Source organism: Anabrus simplex, chromosome 1 (genome assembly GCF_040414725.1).
Source record: "Anabrus simplex isolate iqAnaSimp1 chromosome 1, ASM4041472v1, whole genome shotgun sequence".
Taxonomy (NCBI): domain Eukaryota; kingdom Metazoa; phylum Arthropoda; class Insecta; order Orthoptera; family Tettigoniidae; genus Anabrus; species Anabrus simplex.
The window spans coordinates 1,118,452,643-1,118,471,396 of NC_090265.1; the positions used below are offsets into that span (position 1 = coordinate 1,118,452,643).

The following is an 18,754-nucleotide window of genomic DNA, read 5'->3' on the forward strand; positions in this document are numbered from 1 at the left end:
AACTATACACCGTACTGACCGAGAGTGGAGAATGTGGAATTGTTTTCCTGATATTGAGGTGGTGGTGATGATTATTGCTTTGAATTCAATTCAAGGAGCTTACCAGTCCAGTCATTAAATAGGCCTTATTGTCAATAGTGGGAGAAAGAAAAGGAATCACACGAGAACCGAGCATTGCTACTTCACGGAAGAGTAAGTCATACGGCAGTCCGGCCCCGCGGTGTAGGGGGCAACGCGTCCACCTGTCACCCGGCGGCCCCGGGTTCGATTCCCGGCCGGGACAGGGATTTTTAATTGTAAATTATTAATATCCCTGGCCTGGGGACTTCCGCCATTTACAAAATACACGCAGGTTCCTCACACACATGGTGCAAGTTGGATCAAAATATCTTTCTAGGTCGACGCCCCGAACAAATAACATTTTAAAAATCATACTTTTCTTTGTAACAGCAGCCGAATAGACGTTATGAATTTACATACCTAACCATACCTCAAAAATACCCAGTTCTGTTCGGATCTGATTGTGTCATGTGTTTTTGTATTAAATGAATCGTGGTATGTTGCAGATGGCTGGTACGAACGTGCAATAACGTGCCTCGCCAAGGTTGGGTGCCAGCACGGATCCTGGAACGCTCCCCGGAAGACGAGTACGACGGACGATATGCCGGCGAATCTGTCCGGGCCGACGTGGCACTGCAGCGACGAGAGTGAGTATTCCAATGGTTTTTCTTTACAATTTACTTTGTCACACTGACACATATGGGTCTTATGACGACGATGGGATAGGAAAGGGCGACGAGTGGGAAGGAAGCGGCCGTGGCCTTAATTAAGGTACAGCCTCAGCATTTGCCTGTGTGAAAATAGAAAACCACGGAAAACCATCTTCACGGCTGATGACAGTGGGGTTCGAACCCACTATCTCCCGAATGTAAGCTCACAGCTGCGCGCCCTTAACCCCACGGCCAACTCGCTCGACGGTGAGTATTCCAAGAGACTATGAGCTACTCTAATATCAAGGAATTTGCGATATGTATAGCATATGTCTCTCAGATCTATCTTTCTTTCTTTCTTTCTTTCTTTCTTTCTTTCTTTCTTTCTTTCTTTCTTTCTTTCTTCTTAATCCATTTACCCTCCAGGGTTGGTTTTTCCCTCGGGCTCAGCGAGGGATCCCACCTTTACCGCCTCAACGACAGTGTCCTGGAGCGTAAGACTATGGGTCGAGAGGATACAACAGGGGAGGAGGACCAATATCTCGCCCAGGCGGCCTCACCTGCTACGCCGATCAGGGGCCTTGTGTAGGGGATGGGAACATCGGAAGGGTTAGACAAGGAAGAGGGAAGGAAGCGGCCGTGGCCTTAAGTTAGGTACCATTCCGGCATATGCCTGGAGAAGGGTTTATGGTAGTAATGGAGAAGGGTGAATGTAGAATTCAAAAGGGAATTACTTGATGGCAGTAGGGAAAAGAGATGGGAAATTGTATAAATTGAACTTGGTTTATCGAAGATCCCACTGACGGGAGTGCTTATATTGCACAAGGAGAATGGGTCATATACGAGGTGATGGGCTAAAAAGGCTAAGTGTGGCTGTACTCGCAGATGGGTGTAGGGATATCAAGAGCCTTGACCTTAAATTGATGATAGTTTTACAGCGAGTGCAGTTGGACTAGACTAGTGACTGAATGGATGGCTATATTTCTAGAAAATTGATCTCGGAGAATTACAGTAGGTGAAGCTTTATCTGACCCTGTAATAATTAAGAGGGGAATTCCACAAGGCAGTATTATTGGACCTTTATTTTTTTGATACATATATAAACGATATGAATACAGAAGTGGAATCAGAGATAAGGCTTTTGCGGATGATGTTATTATGTATAAACCAAACCAAACCAAACGAAACCAAACCAAACCAAACCAAACCCCGTAGCACTACAGCCCTTGAAGGGCCTTGGCCTACCAAGCGACCGCTGCTCAGCCTGAAGGCCTGCAGATTTCGAGGTGTCGTGTGGTCAGCACGACGAATCCTCTCGGCCGTTATTCTTGGCTTTCTAGACCGGATGTTATTATGTATAGAGTAATAAATTACAAGGCTGTGAGAAACTGCAAAATGACTTTGATAATGTTGTGAGTTGGGCAATAGGCAATGGTATGATTATAAACGGGAATAAAAGTCAGGTTGTGAGTTTCACAAAATGGGAAAAGTCCCCTCAGTTTTAATTACTGCGTTGATGAGGTGAAAGTTCCTTATGGGAATCATTGTAAGTACCTAGGTAGTACCTAGGTGTTAGTATAAGGAAAGATCTTCATTGGGGTAATCACATAAATGGGGTTGTAAATAAAGGGTACTGAGGAAATTAGAAGTGATGTAGTTTCCCGTTGCTTTCCCTCTCCGGTGCTGTTACATTTCAATCTATCAAGCCTACTGAAATGCATACACCAGCCAAACCTATGAACAACACTTTCACATCACTCATCACAGGGACTGGCTGCGTAGGGAATGGCATTACGGTGCTGAAATCGCTAGTGGCTTTACGCCGCACCGACACAGATAGGTCTTATGGCGACGATGGGATAAGAAAGGACTAGGAGTTGGAAGGAAGCGGCCGTGGCCTTAATTAAGCACAGCCCCAGCATTTTCCTGATGTGAAAATGGGAAACCACGGAAAACCATCTTCAGGGTTGCCGACAGTGGGGTTCGAACCCACTATCTCCCGGATGCAAGCTCACAGCCGCGCGTCTCTAACCGCGCGGCCAACTTGCCCGGTTGACATCGCTCATACCTCTCAGTCACTCTCATATCGTCAAAACCAAGGATGGGACTGAGACTAACAATGAAATTAACTAACTTGTTCTAGCCCCCACCAGGAGACACCAGGAGCTCACCAGAGATGGATCTAAGATAGATAGAACATATCGAAATATATAAAATGCCTAAATATTATGAATTAAATGCCACATGCAGTAAGGGAAACTGATCCAACCAATAACACAATGCAAGAAGCTTATGGAAATGATTCAAAACATGTTAACATAATATTCTGAACATCGTTTGATAATTTCAAATATTGAAATATATTCTATGTTACACCCAAATATATTTATACATGCATAATAATAATAATAATAATAATAATAATAATAATAATAATAATAATAATAATAATAATCGAAGAGCCACTGCGACACTGGGGCGGAACGCTGGTAATTACGCAATTGAAAAGGCATAAAGAGCTTGAATTCTGTAATATACGCAGTCGGTGAAATAAAATTATGATACCCTTCTGAGAACTTAATTTTAAAAATAAATTGTTAAAATATCCAGATCAAGTCTGAACAATACAATTTAGCCTCATGGCACTAAGAGGTTACAATGGCGCGCGTAAAATCGCTAAATTGCGTAACAATCTTATTTCTATATCTCGAACGGAAAGTTATCGACAATCGATATTTTACCGAATTATCGCTTGATTTTGGGTGATCGATTGGTGGATGATAATTGCGGTATATCGCTGTTTTCATGGCAAAATTTATCCAAAATTGCAAAAAGAATGGTGAAATTCATAGAAATTTACAAAAACATGTGAATTACATAAGAATTTGAGGAAAAAGACTACAATTCGTGGTAAGTCATGACTGTAGAACGTTCGCAAATCGTGCAATAGACATTACAAACATAAGTAATTTCAAAGACCTCTTACTAAAACAAGACAGGACAGCTTTGACAAAAACGCACGAAAACTGCATTCAGCGTCGCTAGCAGCAGTGGAGTGACAGCATTAGATTTACTGCAGTCGATTATGGGTTGCGATACGGTAGTAATTAAAGTCGCTCTTATCAGATATTTTTTGAAGCTTCTGTATAATAGCCTACGAAATTATCTCAGCATGGCTGGCCGTCCATATGTGCAATGTATGGGCATTCAATAGTGTAAATAGTATCAATCTAGATCTTATTTTCTAAGAGACTTGAGTGGGTACGGTACGGTAGGGCAGGCCTACACATACGTACCAAAGAGACAGGCAATAATTAATTATAGGCCTATCCCTTTCAGCAACATAAATGTAGCCTGAATGAGCAAATGCAGTAGAACAAACAAATAATCTCCATGGTGTAACAGCTCTGATGGACCTACCAAATGACCACTGCTCAGCCTGAAGACCTACAGCCTGCAGGTTATGAGGTGACGTATGGTCAGTGCATTGAATCCTCTTGGCCATTGTTCATAGTTTTCTAGACCAGAGTCACCATCTCATCATCAGATAGCTCCTCAGTTGGAATCACATAGGCTGAGTGGACCTTGATTCAACCCTCAAGTCCAGGTAAAAAAAAAAAATCCCTGACCTGGTCAGGAATCAAACAGAGGTAGGCATGCTAACTCTAGACTGTGGAGCTGGCTCAAATATATGTATAATATCATCAGATCTGCTTCTGCCATATCTCTCAGTCCCGTACAATGAAACTGTTACCGTGTTTTAGCGGTAGTTATGCGTAAAAGAAGGTGCGGGTGTGAATGGGTTTCAAGCTACGAAATTATAGTGCATGTAAAATTAATTTAAAATTTAACAAGGTTATATTTTCTTTTCAAAAACAAAGCAATAACAGACATGGCAGGTACAATGTAGCAAAACAAGGGGAGTTACAATATTTACAGGTTTTGGGCTTCACGCCCTGACTTCAGCGATCAGCTCAGTTTTACCACAAACACAAGTTTTAACAGAGGGGCAGAAAACCCCATTCATCCCTAGGAGCCCCTGGCTCCGAATTACACAGAAAAGCCTCCACGAGGCATATGACACTCCATTTTCAAAAGAGCGATCCGCTCTTAAAATTTAAGCCTCTCAAAGGCCACACCAAACTCTACCTTCAAGCTGTCCTCTAAGGACGTATTCACAGGGGTAAAATACCCAACCTACTGAGGTCTATTACATGAAAAGGAGGTTGATTACATGACCTCTAAAATAACAATTTGAGAGGAGGCTAACCGCACTCCTGATACACTTTGATTTTTTAAAACCTACTTTGGCACTAGGCCGTTATTACAAGGGCTAATCCCATACTACAGAGGTGACTTAATAGCAATTTACATTACATTACGGAAGAATTGGTTGAGAAAATAAGTTCACCTTAAGACGATGTGAGTGGGAGCTCGAGAGGGTTAAGCACTCTCTATCCCGATATGTCGTTTTAAAATAGAATAGATACCAGTTGTTTTTACATTTTAGGAAAAGGTTACATGGTTGAACGCTTAGAACCCGCCCCGAAAGTTAAACTGCTGAGCAAGAAAAGAAAGAATTTATTAATCGGCCATTACCTTATTGTTGACCGCCGCCGAGGAAAGAGGCGCTCCCCGCCTCCTGCTATGTACTTAATACACTGAAAGATGGAACAGAAGTGGCCCGGAGACCCCAAAGTCAGCAGTTTATATCCTCTCACGGAAGATTCTAGGCGTTAGGGGAAAGAAAACACCCTCCCACAAAAATTTTATTGGCTAGGGAAAAGAAACCCCTACATAGAGGAAGAAGAAACACATTATTGGTGGAAAATTAATTAAAGAAATTCGGGATTGGCTAGATCCAAAATAAGGGGAAAAAGAGGGGTATACAGCCAACTTAAACAATGACAGAAAGAAATTTAACCAAGAACAAACTCTTGAAATAAAAATTTCTCCAACAAAATAGTTCTTTGACTCCGCACTAGGTCGCACTATTGTTGATCTTCAGTAGTGTCCTCTAGAAGAGAAAGTTCACACTTCTTACTTCAAGTGAAACAAAAACACATCAAAAATGACACAGTTCACAAACTCAAAAATTTCCAGGTAGTGACATCTTCTGAGAAATTAGTAGATTAATAGTGTAGATAAAGTTCAGACTTCCTCCAGAAGAGGAGTTTCAACTGGCGCAACTTTTAAATAAACAGAGTAGAGGTGTACCGCCCGGTACAGACCTCCCCCCCCAAAAGTTCCTCCAGGGGTGACACATGAAATCAGTTTGAAACAAGTTCCAAGTTATAAAGTGAATATGAAAATAGATTACAAGATTTTCAGAATGTTGTGTGATTCAGTTTCACAATTTGTTGTTGCAGGTGAAGTAAAGTCTTTCTGTTTTTAGAAGTTGAATTTCTGAAGATAAACTTTTAATACTTGAAGGTGATGAAAAATTTGGCAATGTCCACCAAATATGGTGTTGAATTCCCAAGTGTAATCATTACTTATGGTGACTGTCCATGTAGTTGATGTAGATTGAGTCGGATGGCCAGACCGGCCGTTGCAGCTTGCGTCCAACGGAGGCCGCTCGGACCCCTCAAGTACCCTGAGATACCGCTCGCCCGCACTATGAGGGGAGCAGAGGAGTTGAAGTACGCCGCGCCCGCGGTGAACAGATACAGGCTGCGGGCATGTAGCAGGTCGTGCGCCGCACATCAGCCTTGGCCGGGAGGAGAGTTCCGGCTCGCCGTGCACATGTCGTCCTCGCTGGAGAGGAGGGGGCCCATCCCCCTCCCCAGTCGCTGCACGGCGCTGCGCGGCTGCGGGGGCGCTGAAACATTAAAGCTAGGCGGCAGAATTGTGTTGGACTATCATCTTCTTTGAGGGTACAGGCTTGTGGAGAGGTTGAGGGGCCAGCGGCGTGTAGATATCCATGGCATTTACTATTATGAAGCCACAGTGTAAGGTGGAGCAGGAGACGGGAGCGTGGTAATGGCCGTGGCAAGAACAGGATGGGAGTTTAACGGGTCGGGGCAGGTTTTACACAAGGCTTACATCTAAAACCAAAATATTACAGAAGGGGCAGAATGCCTTAAAAGTGAAACTCAAAAAAAAAAAAAATATAACCTTCATATCCTTTCAAAATACTATGAAGCAAGTTAACACAGAAATTACACCGGTTTCACCTGGGACAGGTGAACTCTAAATATCCTCTCGGTGGCTGGATTACTTAGCAATAAGGTAACCGGCGTAAGAAAATCGAGAATGATACAAGGCCCATGAAATCTGGGGGCAAGCTTGCCCGCGGGAACAAAATTTTTGACCATAACCTGGTCGCCTACCTTCAAAGGGGTGGGTCTCCGTCCACGATCATACCTTTCCCTAACCTTTTCATGAGACACTTTAAGATTGGCTTTAGCCTTCTTCCAAAGATCTTTAATGTTGTCCGGATCTATTATCTTGGGTAGAATGTCATTCAGAGACCAGAGGTTAGAGAGCGGCGAGTTGGGAACAAACTTGAACATTAAAGAAGCTGGAGTAAATTTGTGTGATTCATGGACCGCCGAATTCAAAGCAAAAGCTAACCAATGCAGGGACGTGTCCCACCTAGAATGATCTTCATGATGATAGGCAATAAGTGCGGACCTGAGATTACGGTTAACCCGTTCAGCCAGAGATGGTTGAGGGTAATAAGCGGAAGTAGTTACATGAGAGATGGACAAGTCAAAACAGAATTTACGAAATAAATTAGATGTAAAAGCCTTAGCATTATCAGATACAATGTATTGGCACGGACCAAAAGAAGCGAAAATAGAATTTAGGCAAGTAATGGTGGACTGAGCGGTAGCCAGCTTAGTCGGAAATAACCAAGAAAATCTGGTAAAACCATCTACACATACAAAGATGAATTTGTTGGCATTTCCCTTCGACTGGGGGAAGGGTCCTACATAATCAATATACAGGCGTTCCATGGGGCGCGACGCTTGATGAGAAGACAAAAGGCCTACTTTAGTGGACATGGTGGGTTTACTGATCAAACAAGATTTACAAGCTTTTACAAGTTCCCGAATTTCACCGTCCATACCTTTCCAGATGAACATTTCACGAATCTTTTCACGAGTTTTAAAGATACCCAGGTGCCCCCCCAATGGGGTCTCATGATAGTATTTGAAGATCATAGGTACAAGAACCGCTGGAACAACAACTTTCATCAACTTATCATGCCTCGAAGGGCAACATAGAACACCATTCCTCAGAACATAAGGGACAGCATGTTCCCCAGAAGAAAGGGTTTCCATTATCGGAGCCAGCGTCGGATCTTCACGTTGGTATTTCTCAATATCCCTAAAAAGCATGGGAGCATCTGTTAAGATGGCATTAACACCAGATAGTATGGACTCGGAAGGTGATGAACTGTCGACCGGTTCGTGGGTCTCTACGTCGTTATGAAACATACGGCTGAGTCCATCGGCAACAACATTTTCAGTACCTCTGATATGCCGTACATCGAATTGGAAGGCAGAAATACGGATGGCCCAACGGGCTATACGACCTGTACGACGCGGTCTACCTAAGACCCAGCTTAAGGCTTGATTATCTGTCTCCAGATCGAATTTGACGTGTTCCAGATAGAGACGGAACTTTTCTAAGGCGAATAAGACTGCCAAACCTTCAAGCTCATATATGGAGTACTTTGCTTCTTGAGCTGACAATGTCCTAGACGCATAGGCGATGGGTCGCCTCCCTAGTTCAGTCTCTTGAAGAAGAACTGCAGCTACTGCTGACGACGATGCGTCGGTTTGGACGATGAATTTCTTCGAGAAATCAGGCATAGCAAGTACAGGGGCATTACAGAGAGCTAATTTCAGATCTTCAAAAGCGGCTTGTTGAGAAGGTCCCCACTCGAATTTGATGCCTTTCCTACGAAGAAGGTTTAAGGGCGCCGCTCTATTAGCAAAGTTAGGAATGAACTTCCTGAAGAAATTCACCATACCAATGAACCTGGCGATACCTTTGATGTCCTTGGGAGGTTTAAAATCACGGATGGCCTGTGTTCTAGAATGATCGACTGCTACACCATCAGGTGACACAATATGCCCTAGGAATGACATAGAGGGCTTAGCAAAGGCAACCTTGGACAACTTAACAGTTAACCCAGCCTTACGAAGGCGATTGAGAACTTCTCGCAGATGATCTAGATGTTCTTCAAAGGTTTCGGAAAATACGACGACATCATCTAAGTAGTGATATAAGTACTCGAATTTGATGTCGGAGAAGACCCTATCTAGCAGCCTAGTGAGTACAGCTGCTCCCGTAGGGAGCCCGAAAGGCACGCGGTTGTATTCATATAAATTCCAGTCCGTGGCAAACGCTGTAAGATGTTTAGACTCTTCGGCTAGGGGAATTTGATTATAGGCCTGATTTAAGTCCAAGATGGTGAAGAACTTGGCCTTACGAAACCATGAAAAACAAGAATGAAGGTCGGGAAGGGGCACAGATTGCAACACCACCTTCCGATTGAGAGCCCTGTAATCAATGACAGGCCTGAAGCCTCCTTGGGGTTTCGGGACTAGAAAAATAGGCGAAGAATACGCTGACTTAGAGGGCCTAATAATACCATCCTTCAACATCTGATCGATGATTTCTTTCAGAGCCTTCATTTTAGGTGGAGATAGCCTATACGGTGGAAAGCGAACAGGAATCGAATCCGTGACCTCAATTTTGTATTCAATAAGGTCAGTAACACCAAGAGTATCAGAGAACACCTCGGGAAACGACTGACACAATTTGCGAATACTATCAGCCTGCTCCTCAGGTAGATGTCTAAGGTCTAACAACATCTCATCCTGGGTAGGCGAAATAGATGAACATGATGCAGAATTACACTTTAATAGAGGGATTTTACAATTAGAGGCAAATTTGAATGTGCACGACTTACTCTGAAGATCGAGCACCAGACCAGTGTGAGACATGAAGTCCGCTCCCAGTATGATGGGGCAAGACAAATGCTTGGCCACAAACAATTTGATTTTCCATGTAAATTTAAAAACACGAATTTTGACATGTAAGGAACCTAGAATTTCTAATGGAGATGAATTAGCCGAAACATATGTAACAGGAGATGAGTCATAGTCAGGGAGTTTACAAACAGATTTCAATTTAGAATACCAATCAGCCGAAATAATGGAACAAACGCTGCCTGAATCTAAGAGAGCTGTTATAGGCTCGTTATTCAACTCAATCCTAAGAAAAGGAACAGGTGCGGGGGTATCCGCCGCAATCCTAAGACACTCTCTGGGGCATTCAAAAAAAGAATTTGAAGATTGCTCATTCCCTGAATTCTCGACCCTTTTGCCCGGGGCTGAGCCTTGGAAAGCAGAATTAGTCGACTCAGCCGAAGCCGCTAGTCACTTTTTATTATTGGCATGGGTGGAATTTGCACCAGAGCAGGAGGGGGTGCTATTTGAGTTTGGGCAATTCTTGGCGATATGTGAGAAAGCCCCACATTTAAAGCAGCCTTGTGATGAACCAGCTCCATTCCTAGTCCCACTTGGCTTGATCAGTGGACACTTGTTGCGCAGATGGTCAGGCGACCCGCAAGCATAACATTTACGGAGATTGACTGGTCGGCGAGGTGGAGGCCGAGTGTTACTAAAGGAAGGCGGGGGTTCTTTCGCGACACGCAAAGAATCGGCGTATCTAACTCCTTCCGCTGAGACGGCCAATGCTTCAAGTTCAGAGAAGGTTTGCGGACACGCCGCGAAACACAAATATGACCTGTAGGATGGTGAAATACCTTCTACAATAGCCTGCACAATCTGATCTTCAGGAAAGTGCAGAGCAAACACCCTAGTGTAGAATTTGATATCTTGTATGAAATCAGCCAAGTTTTCATCCAAGCGCTGTACACGGTAATAGTACTTCTGAATCAGGGAGGACCTGGCCCTAGCCGGGATGAAGTTAGCTAGCAAATGGGCATGGAAATCCTCAATAGATGATTGCTCGGCAATGGCTCTTACGATTTTATCAGAGAGAATACCAATAGCATACGGATAGATAATTTGCAAAATTTGACATGGCGAAAGAGAAAAAACAAGAGCATGATCCTGAAATTCCACTAGAAATCTTAAAAATGAAATTACATCACTGGTGGTGTTGACGGAAAACTTAGAGATACCTCTAAGCAACATTGCCAATGGATGAGGCAAGCTACTGAACCCAGGTGACATAGTCGTTAAAGGTTTCAATGGCAAAGAAGTTAATTCAGAGCGGATGTTACCCAATGACGCACGGCGTTCAGATTCGTTGTTCGATGGGGCAGAGATAGTTTGAGCAGCAACGGTTATCCTATTGACTTCTCCCTGAGGAGGCTCTTCATCACTACCTACGTTCACTGTGGCGGGTTGATCAGTTTTGGGAGGAACTTCGCCGGTTAGCAATTGAGTAACCTTATTAGACAATTCAGAAATAGTTTCAAGGAGCGTATTAGCGTCCTTCCTCTGAACGTCATTCACCTTTAGAGACAACAGATCATTAACTCTATTTGCAAAGTGATACAGCCTGCCTTGCACACGCTTAATTTGATTAGGAGACGGATCGTTTTCATCAAAAAAGCTGACTACAGATGCTAGCCCAGTAATATTCTCGACGATCGTGGAAAGAGAATCATCAATTTCTTTCTCTCCCAAATTGGGGATGGAAATGGGCAAATCAAGGGACTCTCTAAGCTTGTTGGTGTCGATTGCAACCGTGCCTCCAGATTGCACATTTCTGATAGTTAACTCGTATATCAACTCCTCTTTGCGCAAATAGTTAAGGAGGAGAACATCGCGAGGGCCGGGCATGATGACAGAACAATTTTGGAAAACTCAAAAAATTCCAGCAACTGAGACAATTGTTAGAGTTCGAATCAAAGCAATGTTTAGCCGTCAAAAGGGGCTAAATTGAGACCCATTCAACCACGCTCTGCTACCACTTGTTACCGTGTTTTAGCGGTAGTTATGCGTAAAAGAAGGTGCGGGTGTGAATGGGTTTCAAGCTACGAAATTATAGTGCATGTAAAATTAATTTAAAATTTAACAAGGTTATATTTTCTTTTCAAAAACAAAGCAATAACAGACATGGCAGGTACAATGTAGCAAAACAAGGGGAGTTACAATATTTACAGGTTTTGGGCTTCACGCCCTGACTTCAGCGATCAGCTCAGTTTTACCACAAACACAAGTTTTAACAGAGGGGCAGAAAACCCCATTCATCCCTAGGAGCCCCTGGCTCCGAATTACACAGAAAAGCCTCCACGAGGCATATGACACTCCATTTTCAAAAGAGCGATCCGCTCTTAAAATTTAAGCCTCTCAAAGGCCACACCAAACTCTACCTTCAAGCTGTCCTCTAAGGACGTATTCACAGGGGTAAAATACCCAACCTACTGAGGTCTATTACATGAAAAGGAGGTTGATTACATGACCTCTAAAATAACAATTTGAGAGGAGGCTAACCGCACTCCTGATACACTTTGATTTTTTAAAACCTACTTTGGCACTAGGCCGTTATTACAAGGGCTAATCCCATACTACAGAGGTGACTTAATAGCAATTTACATTACATTACGGAAGAATTGGTTGAGAAAATAAGTTCACCTTAAGACGATGTGAGTGGGAGCTCGAGAGGGTTAAGCACTCTCTATCCCGATATGTCGTTTTAAAATAGAATAGATACCAGTTGTTTTTACATTTTAGGAAAAGGTTACATGGTTGAACGCTTAGAACCCGCCCCGAAAGTTAAACTGCTGAGCAAGAAAAGAAAGAATTTATTAATCGGCCATTACCTTATTGTTGACCGCCGCCGAGGAAAGAGGCGCTCCCCGCCTCCTGCTATGTACTTAATACACTGAAAGATGGAACAGAAGTGGCCCGGAGACCCCAAAGTCAGCAGTTTATATCCTCTCACGGAAGATTCTAGGCGTTAGGGGAAAGAAAACACCCTCCCACAAAAATTTTATTGGCTAGGGAAAAGAAACCCCTACATAGAGGAAGAAGAAACACATTATTGGTGGAAAATTAATTAAAGAAATTCGGGATTGGCTAGATCCAAAATAAGGGGAAAAAGAGGGGTATACAGCCAACTTAAACAATGACAGAAAGAAATTTAACCAAGAACAAACTCTTGAAATAAAAATTTCTCCAACAAAATAGTTCTTTGACTCCGCACTAGGTCGCACTATTGTTGATCTTCAGTAGTGTCCTCTAGAAGAGAAAGTTCACACTTCTTACTTCAAGTGAAACAAAAACACATCAAAAATGACACAGTTCACAAACTCAAAAATTTCCAGGTAGTGACATCTTCTGAGAAATTAGTAGATTAATAGTGTAGATAAAGTTCAGACTTCCTCCAGAAGAGGAGTTTCAACTGGCGCAACTTTTAAATAAACAGAGTAGAGGTGTACCGCCCGGTACAGAAACATTTTGTAATTAATGCGTAAATTACCTTTATAGAAAGCTTTCAGAAATTGACATCACTGCTAGTCAGCAGCACCATCAGTCGTCAACTTTTATTACTGTGCTTTAACATAGCACTGTTCTCTCTTGTTCTAGTATAAGGTCTTTGCCTGTATTGCATCTGCCTTACAATTTATAAACATTTGTGAAAAATCCCATTCAGAAAATCAAGGGGCCCCTAATTACGATATAGGTCTATAAAACCTTACAAAACAATATTGTTAAACCTTTAGATTTATCCTGTAAAATCTAAATCATAGATGCCAATGCAATTTTTTTTTCTTTTAGGTAATCATTTGTTTGTATGTTTGACCATCTCTCGCCCCCAAATGAGTTGGCTGTGTGGTACAACTTGTGTAGCTGCTGGTGATGATTTGTATTCTATTTTGAGAGGAAGTAATAAGCAATCATCCACCGGTAGCTTGCATTCTGGAATTCAAACCACACTTCCGACAGCCCTAAGGATGGTTACCCCTTTTCACACCAAGTACATTCCGGGGCTGCAGCTTGATTAAAGTCATGACCATTACTTTCTCAGTTTTAGCACTTTCCTGTGCAGAGTGAAACAAGTAGGCTGACAGTGAAAAATATCAGTTCTCACTATTATTGAAACTTCTAGAACTGCCCCCATTATTCTCATTCCAGAGTCATCAACCCTACATTTCAAGTTCAGTTAACTGATTTTTCTGTATTGATTTTATTTTCAGGAACTAGGCCTCCATGATTTCATCTTCTCAAAAGTTGATTAGGCCTACATAAAATGCAAAATCATTGTTCTGTAAGAAAATATCTGTATAGGTATAATAGGCGTACAGTATAGTTTTGATTTGTTGCAATTTTAACGTTATCATAAAATATTTGTTTAATATTTAATTTTGTTTTAAATATTTATGTTGAAATTGTAAATTCTAATATAATGTTCAATTTTGTATATAAGATTAAGTAAAATTGAGCAGTATGATAAAGAGTTTTCTGTTAACTTGAAAACTTACTTGATATTAGTGTTAAGATAATCAATGCAGCAGTTTGACTAATGTGGATATTTTTCTAAGTGGTAAGAATTAATATCCAAGTGGTTTTTTTTAAACCTTATGAATTTGATAAATTGGTAACAAGCATAGTGTATCATACTGTTTAATGTCTATTTTTATTATATGTTATATTGTCATTGATATCTTCTTTTAAACAGTAAAGTCTAATTGACATCTCATAGCCTACTGTGGCAAAGGATGGCTTGGATCCAGCTTTCCAGGATTAAACATCGTAGATTTGGTAGTGGCTAATCCTGATGTTTCAACCTTTTATGAGTACACTGTCTTCACTGCACTCATTGGCACTATGAGCTGGCGTGGTCCGTACTTGCTGTCAGGAATGTCCTTGAATCCGTCTTGAATCTTTCTCTAAGTTGTGTCATCGGAGAGAAGGTGACAGAAGCTGCAAATCAAGGGATGAAAATCTAAACTTGACTAATAACATACAGGATTGAAAAGAGCTACAAAACAATAAAAACTTCAGTGAAGTTTCAATATTCAATACATATTGGCTCTGTAGTATTATAATATACCTGCATAATTTCTCTCTGTAATTCTCTTTAATATCTAAAGAATATCTAGCTTCAAAATTAATCAAAAGGAATTAATATTAGTTCATGCTGACCGAAATGGACAAAATACTGTAGTTCAGAAAGGTCTGATATTTAAAATAAATAAACTATGTTTAATGTTACAGAGCAGTGGTACGAGAGCTAGTGGAGACTGAAGAAGAGTTTGGTCGAGACCTACGTCAGGTTGTCGAACATTACATGAAGCCACTGGACAGCAGCAGTGTGCCACGGATTGTACGAGATAACAAAGAAGTCATTTTTAGCAACCTCAAGCAAATTGCTGATTTTCATAATACGTGAGTAGCATACACAGAAAGTAAGTTGCTTAGCTATCAACTAAAGCTGCACCCTTAAAGTTTTGCCTTAGAACAACTAACTGGCTAGTTAGCATTAATAAAATAAAATAAAATAAAATAAAATAAAATAAAATAAAATAAAATAAAATAAAATAAAAATTTCCTTTAGTGGCTCCCTGGCTGAGGCAGTAAAGATGTGCTTGATTCACCCAGAAAGACATGGGTTCAATTCCCCATCAAGAAGTTGAAAAATTTAAGAAACAAACCCTGAAATTTCAAATGTAGGAAAAATAACTACAGTCTGTCTGATTCTTTTGGAAGAAAGACCATTTGGAATATAATTCACATTAAATCTTTTAGCAACTTCATAAACATTAAGTTAGTGATATACTTTTTGAGTTAGAGTTTGGGACATCATCGTGATAATGATATACATTTAGTAGTGGTATTTAGTATGATATGAGACAATGGAGTACATCCCTAGTTAGCATTAATAAAATAAAATAAAATAAAATAAAATAAAATAAAATAAAATAAAATAAAATAAAAATTTTCTTCAGGGTTTCCCTGGCCGAGGCCAGTAAAGGCGTGCTTGATTCATCCAATTTCCTGTCAAGAAGTTGAAAAATTTAAGAAACAAGATTTCAACTTCTGGAGGTGTGCATGGTCCTAAGGTTCATTCAGCCTACATACAAAATGAATACCAGGTTAATTCCTGGGGCAAAGGCAGCTTGGCGTAGAGCTAACCGCTGTACCCTACTAAGTGCCAAGATAGTAGAAGCCTTTAACATCCACCCCTTCAGGGGCCTTAATGGCCTGTATGGATATGACTGCTATATTCTTTCCTTTACGATCATATCGTCCCTGCTCTGGCAAACTAGCGAAACTGACAAACTAAGGAATCTGTAGTTCTGAAGTTCTGGTCTACATTTTGTTATTTATATATTGTCTACCCTCTGACAAAGTCTCACATCTGCAGCTCATTCTGTATGCCTAACACATAAAACCAATAATTAAATATAAAAATTGATTTGACATGAGTAATCACAACTTCTTTCAGCTCTCCTAACCTTTTGACAATTTTCAGATTCGTTAGTTTGCCAGAGCAGGGACGATATCATGGATATTTATGTAAATACAAATTAACTTCATATAAAAGAAATAACGGTAATACATTGAAGTTCCATATTTTACTATATTTTAAAGTTTAGTACCAGGACCTTGATTTATATATACCGTATTAGAAATCATTAATAAAAAATACACATTTAAAAAGTATGACATCTATTCTATATTCACATTCTTTTATCATCTGTTATATGGCTATTCTAACTTTTTTCTAGAGTTTGAAGTGCATTTGTAATTATAAAGAAGTCATCTTCAGCAACCTGGGCTGGGAGGACTTGGGAGTAAAAAGACAAGATGGTCGACTATGTGGTGTGTTGATAAAGATGTTGATTCTGATGGTCAGGCACGCATCAGTTTTTGAAAATGAGACAAAGTCTCTCAAACTGCATTGGCACTGCCAGTGGCTTCAAGTAGCCTACGCTGTGGCCTCCATGGTATACACTAATCATGCGTCTTGGTCGGTGTGCTATTTACCAACTGATGAGCCCAACTTAGCACACTGGAGCAAAATGCTGGCAACCACGAATGAGTTAGCTGGAAAATTTATAATGTCCAATAACGGACCAACTATATTGGTATTATGTGGTATGTTTCGAGCTGCCAGTGGAGAGTTTGCATGGAATGACATAAGTAGACTAATACGCTTGAGTGGAGCTTTTAGAAGTAGGAATGATCACAGTATGAAAATAAAGTTGGAATTCAAGAGGACAAATTGGGGCAAATATTCATTTATAGGATGAGGAGTAAGGGATTGGAATAAATCATTGAGGGAAATGTTCGATAAATTTCCAAGTTCTTTGAAAATGTTTAAGAAAAGGCTAGGTAAACAACTGATAGGGAATCTGCCACATGGGCGACAGCCCTAAATGCAGATCATTGGTGATTGATTGAACCTTGGGCACATTGCTGATTTTCATAATTTATGTACATGAGTAGTACACTCAGAAAATAAATTGCTTATCTATCAGCTAAAGCTGTGTCCATAAAGTTTTGTTTTTACCACAGCTAAGTGATCTGTCTACCTCAATATTCCAAAGAGAAGAGAAGTCATAAATCTATTTTACATCTGGGTAAAGCTATGGATTGTTTGTTTCTTTCTGGTCCAGTTCATTCCTTGTCACACAGGTCCAGTTACCACTAAAATGAAGTTCAATGAAGTACTCTTTAGACTGAAAAATATAAGATATAGGAGGGAAAAGTAACTTAAACTGAAAGATAATATTCCGATCTCTTAAAAATTGTCATCAGTTCATCATCATATTGTCATGAATAAAAACTGCCTGTTTGAAGTTATTACCAATTACTTTGAAGAAGGGATCATACCACCTCATTTTATTAAAAGTAGAATAGAATAATAATTACTCTTTCCAAAAGAGGAAATGCAAGTGACTGTTCAAGTTATAGAACTCAAACCATGTTCTACCATGCTTCTAAGATTTTACTGATCCTCAAAGGCAGAATTAATAAGACAATAGAAATGCAATTGGATAATGACCAGTATGGCTTTAGAGCAAGAAAAGGCCTATAGAGCTTAAACTAACATTGCTGTAAATGTATAAACAAGATTAGAAATCAACCAGAAAACTTACATAACATCTATTGATTTGGAAATTGGTGTTCAGTAAAGTCAACTGGAAAACTCTCATTTAAACAATGAGGAACAATGGTTGTTTTATTCTGAACTTATATAAAATTTGAATCAAAGATGGAAAAGTAGAAGAGAAGTACATATAAGAAAAGGGGGAAAGACAAGGTTGGCCTCTGTCGCCATAGTTGTCTATTTAACCTATTTTTCCCTATTTAACTTGATTTGACACTTGTTTGTTTGTTTCCAGTATTTGACCTGTTCATAGAAGATTCAATCACAGAAATGGAAGAGAAGACAAAAAGAATAAAATTATCTAGGCAATACGGCAATAGAACAGGTCCATTTAGCTCTGATAATAGCCAGGCTGACTAGCTCAGACAGTGCTGACCTTCTGAGCTTAGTTTGTTGGGTTGGAATCCAGCTCAGTCCAGTGTTATTTGAAAGTGCTCAAATACATCAGTCTCATGTTGGTAGATTTACTGGCATGTAAAAGAACTCCTGTGGGACAAAATTATGGTACTGGTACCTTGACATCTCCCAAAACTGCAATAGTAGTTAGTGGGATGTTAAAACATACCGATAATTCTTCTTCTACCACTTTTTCCACACCTATGAGGTTGCAGGTGTGAACTGTGCCACACATGTGGATTTGGCCCTGTTTTATGGCCAGATGCCCTTCCTGGAGCCAACCCTATGTGCAGGGATGTAATCAGTATTGCAGGTTTTTGTACACCAGTAATTATTATACTGTATTATTAATTCTGACAGCAGATGCCCATTGGGTACTGTTGGTCAATTATTGTAGTCCATAGCAAAGTGTCCACAAACACTCATATCCATTATCAGAAATGTCCAGTCATTAAGGCGACACTCCGGAGATAAAAATTGATATTTTGGTCATTTTGGCAATTTTTTAATTGACTGAAATTGAAAGGATTGAG

At 40.6% G+C, this 18,754-nt stretch overlaps 1 protein-coding gene across 8 annotated transcripts in view; it reads left to right on the forward strand.

Moving 5' to 3' along the window:
* The window catches only part of Obsc (Obscurin), a 980,481-nt gene that overhangs the window by 394,223 nt on the left and 567,504 nt on the right, over positions 1-18,754 (forward strand). For all 8 annotated transcript variants that reach the window (XM_068225413.1, XM_068225414.1, XM_067137343.2 and 5 more), the window contains 2 exons: positions 567-707; positions 14,927-15,097. In XM_068225413.1, coding sequence (XP_068081514.1) covers positions 567-707; positions 14,927-15,097 — 312 coding nt within the window. The remainder of the gene's footprint in view (positions 1-566; positions 708-14,926; positions 15,098-18,754) is intronic.